This window comes from Esox lucius, chromosome 6 (assembly GCF_011004845.1).
Source record: "Esox lucius isolate fEsoLuc1 chromosome 6, fEsoLuc1.pri, whole genome shotgun sequence".
Classification (NCBI taxonomy): Eukaryota; Metazoa; Chordata; class Actinopteri; order Esociformes; family Esocidae; genus Esox; species Esox lucius.
Genome location: NC_047574.1, coordinates 22847088 through 22858460, shown reverse-complemented (window position 1 = coordinate 22858460; position 11373 = coordinate 22847088). Strand labels below are relative to the sequence as shown.

The 11373-nt window shown below is 41.3% G+C and overlaps 1 protein-coding gene across 1 annotated transcript in view; it reads left to right on the top strand.

The window, feature by feature from the left end:
* Positions 1 to 418: 418 nt before the first annotated feature.
* ttc27 (tetratricopeptide repeat domain 27) overlaps positions 419 to 11373 on the top strand; it is a 106244-nt gene continuing 95289 nt past the window's right edge. Inside the window, exons 1-2 of the mRNA XM_010892268.4 lie at positions 419 to 718; positions 4392 to 4572. Of these exons, the coding sequence (XP_010890570.1) occupies positions 628 to 718; positions 4392 to 4572 (272 nt within the window). The 5' untranslated portion in view covers positions 419 to 627. The remainder of the gene's footprint in view (positions 719 to 4391; positions 4573 to 11373) is intronic.

Genomic DNA, 11373 nt, shown 5'->3' with positions numbered 1-11373 from the left:
TTCATTTCTGGAGCATTCAGTGTTAAATGCTGCAAAAGTCACCTTTAAATGGGGAATATCTCAGGATACATTTTTCAAAAAACTGTTATTTGAAACTATAATTTCAAACATTAACTGCGGATGTCTACTAGTCATTTTTGCTTGCTTGTTGATGGTAGTATTAAAGTACAAATCTTACATATTGCCCCTTTAAAACAAATAGTATCATAGGGTCTAGATTCAATCTAAAGACAAGCTGGTGTGAACAAACATCCTTCACCTGGTAGCTTATTGGCTGTATCTCATGTAGCTAGCACGTTTAGCTGAAGCGCGTTGAAGTCGGCTGAAGTCCTAGCATGACTTTCTGTTGTGCGACAAACGTCATCAATTTATTAATCGAGCGTGTCGGCGTTGTCGCACATGGGACCAACCCTCCTTTTTTCCCATGATGCAATGCGTATCTGTCATGGCTGCTCACTGATGCCACTCACAGCACATGGGGTTGAAGTGAATACATTTTTATTAGTGAGTTGATATAGCCTGCACTGCATTAATAAGGATACACATATTCTCAATTTACAAGCACGCTGGTACCGGTTGGAAGCAGTATTGACTTCGCTGTATCACTGTTCCTAACCACATTTTGGGATGGTGCGGGACTGTGAGATTCCAGTGCTCCGAGGTTTTCTGACTCCTAGAGAGGCAACGGATTGGCAGCAGAAGGTTTTCAGCTCTGCAGGTGAGAGATTATTAGATAGTAATTCGATCAGCATGTTGTATTATTATTTTGACGTAGTATAGATTTAGCTAGTTTGGTGTGTTTCTTGAGGATTGTAACTGTCTTGTTAGTAAGAGTAAATGATACTAGTTTGTTGTTGGCTACGTTCTGCTAACGTTAGCTAGCTAACGACGTTAGGTGACTAGTACAGTAAAGTTAACACGCAACGATAACGCATAAGTCTTACGGATCTAAGGTTACAGTAGCAGGTAAATAGGAGTGAATGACTCACAGTTAGCCTATGCGTGTAACTAATTTCGTCAATGGTTTAATGTAATTTGGCTTATCTGGAATGTATCAAGTCATCAATAAATATTTTTAATATTTTGGACTAATACTTGATGGGATTGCGTGAAGTAGGTGATTCAGTATTAGTAAATGTTTGTATTTCAACTTGTGTTGTGAAAGAGCCAGCTTACCATCGAAACCCGCGTAACGGTAATCGAGCACGGAGTAATATCTGAGAAAATTCAATTGACTGGGTATTCATCCGTACTATACAGTAGTCTTGAACTCCGCTACAGCTATCTACTGTGGTTCCTTGGCTCAGATTTGAACATTTAACATTAGTTAGGTAGGTTACTGTTACGGACTAGTTTGCCACACCGCCAACGTCTTGATAAACGTTAGTGCGAGCCACCCGTGATGCGTGAAGAGGACGCATCTTGCTAATCTACGGTTGCTTCTACCGTTGTGCACAGGTAACTACATGGTTAGCAAAAACACGTACAGCTACAGTTCAACTAGCCCGGATACTAGTATATTTAGTCACTATTCTAATCATTTCACACACTGTACTATACTACCTGTCGTGTCATGTGCCAAAGACACGTTGCGCGGAATGTTAGCTAAAGACACTGGTACTCAGGCTGTTAGCTTTCATCTTATTGGTAATGGTAATGGTTGCTACATTGTGAGAGGCAGAAATAGTCATTGCTTCAGTAGAATAAAGACATAAATAGTAATAGTAAATAGCAATTGTTTCCGCGGTATTTCTCAGAACTTACTCTTTAATACAAGCACGTGCAGTTGACATCACTGTGATTGGGGCGAAGCATCCCAGCCACCTTGATGGAGACGCATATCTCGACCATTCACTATGCATGTTCCTCTGGACAATGACCATGCATGGCGGTTAATTCTATATGCTTGCCAATGTTCTTGACGTGTCTGTATATAAACACGACATTTTATGATAGTTATTTTGTAATTAATTATATTTTGTTTATCCTTTTGCCAAATTAAACTAGTCTATGATTTCTATAATGCTACAATGTATGCAATTTTTTCACTGTTCTTGTGCCTGTATATTTCAAGCTTTTCCACTGACAATGGTACTAAATATCTTTTTCATATTGAGATGCCCTGGGAAATAGATACAATCATGTTACTGGAACAGTCCTGAGATGCCTATTGCAATATCTTCATTTTTGCCAAACAGTTAGGTCTCTAACTTTTTCTGTGCTGGACCAGAGACAATACATTTTCAGGAAATGCCTAGGCTATCAGCTCTTCTATGAAACACACAGCGTAGCTTATCAGTGGCCCAGATTGACACACAGAAGCAAAATAGGGTGATGAAAGTCTTCTGCAAGGGAGAGTGTGCATTGGCATTCCACCTGGTTTACCTACTCGTATGTGAATCTGGGCTACCTGAAGTACGCTTTGCATCATTTTAAAGTACACTGCAACATTTCAGTGTCCTGATTTGTCTCCCTCTACCCACCAAATGAGAATGCCTGAGTTCCCTCCACAAGCCACCTTCTAACCACATTATAGCCTAAACATCCTCTTCAGGACAAAACTTTAAAAAGCTTAGGAGTGATTCATGGCTGGGTTAAATGTGAGGGGCTCAATCAAGCGACTTGGAGAAGATAGCTCCTGAACTAATTTAATTCCTGAACTTAAATCAAGCAATGTATTTCTTCCATATTAGATGTCCTTACGTTTATGAATATGATCTCCAATTGTTATCTGTTTGCAAATCTGAAATCTGTTTTAGTAGCTGAAATGTTATTAACCAGTGGTTGAGGGAGATCATACCCTGGGCTTTCAATTCCTCCTTCATAAAGTGAAGCTCCTCATCTCCCTTTCTCCTTTTATGTCTCATCATTTCTTCCCTCCTTCCTCCCTCCCTTTCTTGGTTCTGCAGCCGCTGGGTGTCATTAGATTCGTTGTGAGGTGAAAGATCTCCATACCTCACAGGCCGCAATTGCCTATTAAAGCATACCAGCAATTGTATTAAGCTAGGGGAAATCAATAGGAACTGTGCTAGCTACTAGCAATATGCATGTTGATGTATGCATATTACCTTTTCATAGCCACATACCTTGAAGTTAATGAAAGTCATATTGAAATTAAATGTTATTCCCGAAATATTTTTATTTGGTGCATATTGAGTTGAATATCGGTTTCAAAACACTTGGTTTTATTATTCAAATGACTAGACTTGGTTTTCTTGATTTCTGCTTTTGTCTGTAATAAAACCTGCTGTTTTTGTTGTTGAAGATATTTTGATCTTTCCTCCATTTTCAGTGCAGCTCATGAGTAAAAGCATATGCTGTTTGTGTTGTGGGTGCAACCACATTTTCTTCCTAGTCCTGAACTGTGCACTTTGTTATATACTAGACTGATATTTGGTAAGTTCCTCAAAAACCATCCCTATACCATTAGACTATTTTTTCATTACTGGCTCTAGTGAAGTGCAGTCAAGTGGAAGAACGCATAATCGGGACACTATGTATGTGAGAGAGCATGTCGTTGGCAGTTTGCTGTAGTGTTTTGTCTGCTCAGGTTTACCTGTCTGCTGATGTAGACCCCGTCTCACTGCTTTCTTGTTATTCTCGCTCCCTCTCTCCTTTCATCAGTCCTCACTCATTATACCAGGAGAGCACAATGCAATCAATGCTAATGAGCCCAGCCAGCCTCCCTGCTCAAATAATGAACTAATGAAAGCTGGAGAGAAGCTCAACCTTCATCTTAAACTTAGACTGTTCATTTTAAATCTACATATTTTCTCTCCACCTGTTTAAACGGTGCCCCTCCAACAGCTAGAACATCCAGATGCCTGCATATTTCATAAACACACAGACAAACCAAATTGAATCCTGTGGGGCATTGTTTAATATGCTCATCTTTCTAATGAGAATATGGAGTTATATTAACAATATGTGAGAAACAATATAAGACAAATGAGAGTGGTTCTTTTGTAGAGGTAATGGGGGCGTTGATGCGAAGCAGAGTATAAGGTCCAGCGGGGTTCTTCATGTTCTCCAACAGTGTGGTAATGCATCTGGGACAACAATAATGAGATAGTTTGATTAATTCTAATAAAGTGGGCCTACTCTGAATCTATGCAACTATCATAGCCTTTATGAGGTGACTTAAACAAGGGGGCTGTACAGTAATATTTTGAAAGCTTATGCTTTTATTTCAGAGAAATAAAAGACTGCGTCAGACAGAAGGGAAAAACTGTGGACTCACAATGGCACATTCTTAATGGTGTCAGAAAAACAAACAATTTTCTTTTACACAGCCCTTCATATTTATCTTGCCGCCCATAATTAAACACACATCTTGCAAGCTGTCATGTTGTCTGATGTTTTGTTGATATCTTTGCTTCTGTCTTCTCCAGAGGCAGGTCCCCTTCTGCAGTCATTGCTTGAAGGGGACTTTGAGGCGGTGCTGCTGAGTCCTCAGGTCTTGGACCTGCTGGGTGGTGGAGACAACTTTGATGGACAGGCCATCGAGGCCTACCTGGAAGGACGTGTCCTAGCCTACCTTGACAACAGCACAGACGATGACAAGGTTGACAGGTAAAAAATAACAATACACAGGAGCAAAATGTTAATCTGTTCATGCATTATTCAGGCAGGATATCAATATCATGTCTGTCACCTTTTGAAACACCTATCAAATGTAAGTAGTTTACATACGTAGTCTCTATGGTTGCACCATATTGGAAATAAATGACGTTGCAATCTTTTGTTTTTCTTCGATATATATTGCGATATGAAAAAACTGAGGATGTTCAGAAAGAGCTTTGGCTATCAACCTGACAGTCTGTACCCTTCATTTGTCCCCAGCCACATTCTCTACAATTACAATTTATGAAACTTATGAAAATTGTATATTTCGAGACCGGTTGCTAGGTAATAATATGTAATAGTATAGTAACAGTAGTAAAATAGAATGCGCAATTGGGCATAACTTACCAACTGCAAGATGAAGTCAGAGGCGAAAGCACTGCAGTCTGGTCCACTTGTTCAGGGCAGCAGCCTTCACCATGTTCGCGGCATTGTCTGTTGTTATACAGAGTAGACGACTCTCATCTAGGTCCCAATCAGCTAAAGCTATGCTGAAATATATATATTGTGCAGCCCTAGTAGTCTCTAACTAACAAATAAGTTATTGTTGGATAAGGTTAGTGGTCTCTCAGGTTTAGCTCTGTGATGTGAGTATCCACCTCTCCCTGGCAATTGAAACACTATCTATGTTAGAAGAGGCAGGAGTGTGTTTCTTCGCTATCCGGAGCAGCAGTCACCATGATCAATGTTTGTGTGCCTTGATTTGCGTCCAGATGCCGATTATGCCGTGTATGATGTGTCTATGACTACTGGCATAACTATCGGGGGTGCAGTGGGTGTGGCTGCACCAGGGCCTTTGGTGGGCCTCTATAATAAATGTTTTTATTTTGTATTTTATATTGTGTTTTTCTGTGGTTATCGCAGTCAGACGTCGGCTGTGAGGTTAATCTACACCGTGGTTGGATGTACATGCGTATATACCGCATCTTAATTTTTTGCCTGGGGCGGCTGCAAGTACAGCTTGCACCCCGGCCCGTCGTCAATACACTACGCCAGTGCCTATGACTATAAAAAGACTTCCAACGTGTAGAGGGGACATAAACACTAAGCTTTTGGAACAGGATTGGAAATCCACAGGCTCCATTGTAAGCTAGTTGGACATCACTGGGGTGTTATCAAGCCAAAATGTTACAGCACAGACCTTTGCAGACCAATAATTATATAAAGATTTGGGAGTCAGTCCTCCCAATTTGGATTTTCAAAGGTGCTTTTCACCCTTTGTGTTTTATAGTCCTTGATAAATGTATTGATGTGAGTCAAGTTGTTTATAAAATGACTTTAATATGAATATCAGTATATTCTGGAATAGGTCAAGCAGAGAGGCGGCAGAATAGCCTAGTGGAAAAATCATTGGGCTGGTGAACTGAAAGTTGCTGGTTCAATTCCTGAACCTTGTACTGTAAAAAGTAAAGTAATTGCTGAAGGTAGATCATCTTAATTGCATTATCTCTAACCAGCAAGGTGAGAGAGAGCTATAGCATTGTAACATCAATCCCTAAATAGGTGTTGGTTAGTATATAGGTTTGTAAAAGGTAATTACTGTGGACAACAATTTTGCTTACCTATATGTTTTCACTTTTAACTAAAAAAAGTAGAAAGAGACAATCTTCTGATTTCAGCCTTGCCTGTCTATTTAACAATGCATGTGGTAGAAAACTGGTTTAGCCCCCAGGCTTGGAAGGTAAATTATGTTTACTGGCATTTAACTCTGGGCATGACTTCTAGTCTGCAAGTAACTGGTAACATTTGATTGTAGATGTTACTACTTCATATTGTGTATTAATGAATAAACGTTGATATGTAGACTTCTCTCTTCTTTCTGCTGGTTTTCCACAACATTACCTGCTTTCAGAGCTGTAGTCAAGTCACTAAACCTCAAGTCTGAGTCAAGTCCCAAGTCACCTGTGGTCAATTTACAAGTTCCTATGGCTACATCCGAGTCCAAGACCCGCCCACCAATGGGTCAAGCCAGACATCACAAGGTGAAGTCCGGTGCTTGAGGCCTGATCCTAAAGCTCAAGCTGGAATCACTGAGTCCACTTTTATAATTGAAAAATAAAATAAAAAATTACCAGTGGAATACAGTATAACAGACACATTTATTCATTAAATGGATTGCTATCCAACACTGCCTGTTTCCACTTTTTGAGGTACAGGGAAATCAGTCCGCAAGTAGTCCATACTGTGCAGTCCAAGAGGGCAAGAGAGTGTAGGCGCCCGGACCAGAGGCCAAGAGAGTGTAGGCGCCCGGACCAGAGCATTCATCATTCCTGTAAGGACGCAGTATCGCCTTGACAGGGAAAACGGTCTTACGGACTCCAATCCTGTCACAACCCTAATCCTGTCACGCCTCCAACTATCCCTGTAATTACCCATGTATTCCTGGAATGAGAACCTGGGTAGCCTATTAGGGTGAAATCTGACCAGTGATACGTTTTGTCATTCTGACCTGGTAGAATAACAAAGTATGAAACTCAATCATGAAAACAATGCCTCACACCATGATTCAGACCGGAGTTCTCTTCAAGCTGTGCTGCCAGGTGACTCAGCTCAAAATGGCAGCCCACCACTGTTAAATTCTTGATGGTAGGGAGTGCCAGAAACGTTGTGCCTGTACAGTGACTTTTATTGCGGGAAGGATAGGAAAATTACAAAGCACGAGCTGTTCCCTCGCTGAAAGGAGCCGAGCAGAGCTTCCTGCTGCCATGAATAATTAATTTTTAATAAGGACAACTTAACATCTCCTCCTCTTTTCTCCCGTGGGGTTATCTATGGGAGAATGGGTAATTCAGCACACTTCGCTTCTCCATTCCCCACTGTATCAGATCTTTGCCCTTCTCTCTCTCACTTCGTTTTCTTTTACAGCTTTAGCAGTCAGCTGGACTTGTGGGAAGTCTGCGTGCGTGCATGTATGTTTACATTCGTGCATGTCTGTATGTACAACTCCGTTTCCAAAAAAGTTGGAATGCTGCATACAATGTAAATAAAAACAGAATACATTGATGTGCAGATCATTTAAAACCTGTATTCAATAGAAAATCGTACCAATACAAGATATCACATTTTGAAACAGATTTATTTTGTTTCTTTCTTGAATAATTAAGGGAACACTTAAATTGCACATGGTGGTGTACGATGCATCGCTTCATAACGTCCCAGAGGTTCTCAATTGAATTCAGGTCTGAGGAACGTGAAGGCCAGTCAATAGCATCAATGCCTTCGTCATCCAGGAACTACCTACACACTCTGGCCACATGAGGCCCGGGCACTCTCCTGCACCAGGAGGAACCCAGGGCCCTCTGCACCAACATAAGGATTTCATCCCGATACCGTTGTGTGGGTACTGTTGGCTAGCATGTGTTGGTCTGTGTTACCCTCAAAGTATATGCCTACCCAGACCATCACTGGCCCACTGCCAAACTGCTCATGCTGGATGATTTTGCAGGCAGCATAACGTTCACCACGGCATCTCCACACCCTTTCCCATCTGTCACATGCTCCGTGTGAACCTGCTCTCACCCGTGAAGAGAACGTGGCGCCAATGGCGGCCCTGCCAATTTTGGTGTTCTCTAGCAAATGCCAATTGTGCTGCACAGTGTTGGGCTGTGAGCATAGGTCCCACTGGAGGATGTCGGGCCCTCATGCCACCCTCATGGAGTCTATTTTTGACAGTTTGGTCAGAATCATGTGAACTAGTAGCCCACTGGAAGTCATTCTGTAGGGCTCTGGCAGTGCTCCTCCTGTTCCTCCTCGCACTAAGGAACAGATTGAAGTCCTGCTGATGGGAGAAGTCCGGAGAAGTCTCTGTATGCAAAGGACAAGGCCGAAAACCGCTGTTGGATGGCCGTAATCTTCGGGCCCTAAAACGTGCATTAAAAACCGACATGATTCTGTAGTGGAAATCACTGCATGGGTTCAGGAACACTTCCGAAAACCATTATCTGGGAACATGCATCAACAAATGCAAGTAAAAACTCTACCATGCAAAGAACAAAACATATATTTAAACGATCCCAAACTGCTGCCTTCTTGGGACCCAAGCTCATTTATGATGGAGGTGAAGTGGAAAACTGTCCTGTGGTCTGACAAATCAATAATTGACATTTTTGGGGGGAATCAGCTCCTCCGGACTAAAGAGGAGAGGGACCACCTGACTCTTATCAGCGCACTGTTCAAAAGCCAGTATCTTTGATGATATGGGGGTGTATAATGCCCAATGCATGGGTGACATGCACATCTGTGAATGCTGCACAATATATACAGGTTTTGGAACAGATTGTATTTTTCAGGGAAGGCCTTGCCTCTTTCAGCAAGACAAGGCCAAACCACATTCTGCATGTATTACAACAGCTCCATAGTAAAAAATGGGTGAGACCAGGCCTGTCACCCATTGAAAACCTTTCTGAAATGAAAACTATGACAAAGGAGATCCCGAACTGTTGAGCAGCTGAAATCCTATATCCAGCAAAAATGGGAATACATTTCCCTTTCAAAACTATAGCAACAGGACTCCTCACTTCCCAAACGTGTATTGTTGTTAAAAGAAGAGGTGATGCAACACAGTGATAAACATGCCCCTGTCCCAACTATTTTTGAAACCTGTTGCTTGCATCAAATTAAAAAAGGGCATGTATTTTTCCAAGAACAATAACATTTCTCAGTTTCAACATTTGATGTCTTTGTACTTTTTTCAATTAAATATTGGGATACATGATTTACACATCATTGCATTGTGCTTTTATTTTTATTTTAACATCCCAATTTCTTTGGGAACGGGTTTGAATGTACCGTGTAAAACCTTAAGCCACCACAGAAAATTCTATAAAGAAATGTATTTGAGCATTATATATGCCATTGTAATACAGTGTAATATGAGTGTTCCATCTTCAGACTTCTCCTAGAAGTGTCTCTTAATCGTCCTTATGGAGTGTTTAGGGTCATTATAATTCTGTAAGATAACGTTTTTGCCAATTAGTCAAATATGGCAATTTCTATGACTGCCAGATGCTGAGCTATTTTCTTTAAGAAGCCCTCCTGTTCTCCACTCATTACCTGTATTAACTGCACCTGTTTGAACTCGTTACATGTATAAAAGACACCTGTCCACACATTCAATCAAACAGACACCAACCTCTCCACAATTGCCAAGATCAGAGAGCTGTGTGAGGACATCAGGGATAAAATTGTGGACCTGCTGGGATGGGTTATAGGTCAATAGGCAAGCAGCTTGGTGAGATGGCAACAACTGTTGGCGCAATTATTTGGAAATGGAAGAAGTTCAAGATGACGGTCAATCTCCCTCGGTCTGGGGCTCCATGCAAGATATCACCTTGTGTGGCATCAATGATCATGAGGAAGGTGAGGGATCAGCCCAGAACTACACGGCAGGACCTGGTCAATGACCTGAAGAGAGCTGGTACCAAAGTCTCAAAGAACCATTAGTAACACACTACGCCGTCATGGATTAAATGACGGCGCCCCCTGCTCAAGCCAGCGCATGTCCAGGCCCGTCTGAAGTTTGTCAATGACCATCTGGATGATCCAGAGGAGAAATGGGAGAAGGTCATGTGGTCTGATGAGACACAAATAGAGCTTTTTGGTCTAAACTCCACTCGCCTTGTTTGTAGGAAGAAGACGGATGAGTACAACCCCAAGAACACCATCCCAACTTTGAAGCATGGAGGTGGAAACATCATTCTTTGGGGATGCTTTTCTGCAAAGGGGACAGGACGACTGCACTGTATTGAGGGGAGGATGGATGGGGCCATGTATCGTGAGATCTTGGCCAACAACCTCCTTCCCCCAGTAAGAGCATTGAAGATGGTTCGTGGCTGGGTCTTCCAGCATGACAACAACCCAAAACACACAGCCAGGGCAACTAAGGAGTAGCTCCGTAAGAAGCATCTAAAGGTCCTGGAGTGGCCTAGCCAGTCTCCAGACCTGGACCCAATAGAAAATCTTTGGAGGGAGCTGAAAGTCCGTATTGCCTAGCGACAGCCCCAAAACCTGAAGGATCTCGAGAAGGTCTGTATGGAGGAGTGGGACAAAATCCCTTCTGCAGTGTGTGCAAACCTGGTCAAGAACTACAGGAAATGTATGATCTCTGTAATTGAAAACAAATGTTTCTGTACCAAATATTAAGTTCTGCTTTTCGGATGTATCAAATACTTATGTCATGCAATATTATGTATTACTTAAAAATCATACAATGTGATTTTCTGGATTTTTGTTTTCGATTCCGTCACTCAGTTGAAAGTACCTATGATAAAAATGTGACTTCTACATGCTTTGTAAGTGGGAAACACTGCTGATTTTGCAGGTTATCAAATACTTATCCCCACTAAGTACTGTTCATCAGATTCAGACAGATTATTTTGTTTCTTCACATTTATAACGAGCACATCTGTCATTAAAGGATACCATGACTGAAACCCCCATGGGCAAGTGACATGTTTTAATTGCCTGCAATGCTCACAATTAACCTTAACAATTATGGGCAATAACAGATCTGAAGAAATGCTGTATATAAATGTCAATTGGGTTCTCTAATGTTTTCAGGTATGAGGCTTCATTTAGAAATGTAATTAAATTAATCATGTCACAAGCTGCTTTATTTCTTTGCTTTTAATTGGGCACATTCCTCTTTCTCCATTTTGCTGTGGCTATACCTGATTTATTAAACCGCTCAATAGGGCTTTAAATCTTTTTCTTTATTTTTTAAATTATATTTCAAAATTCCCAAATTCATAT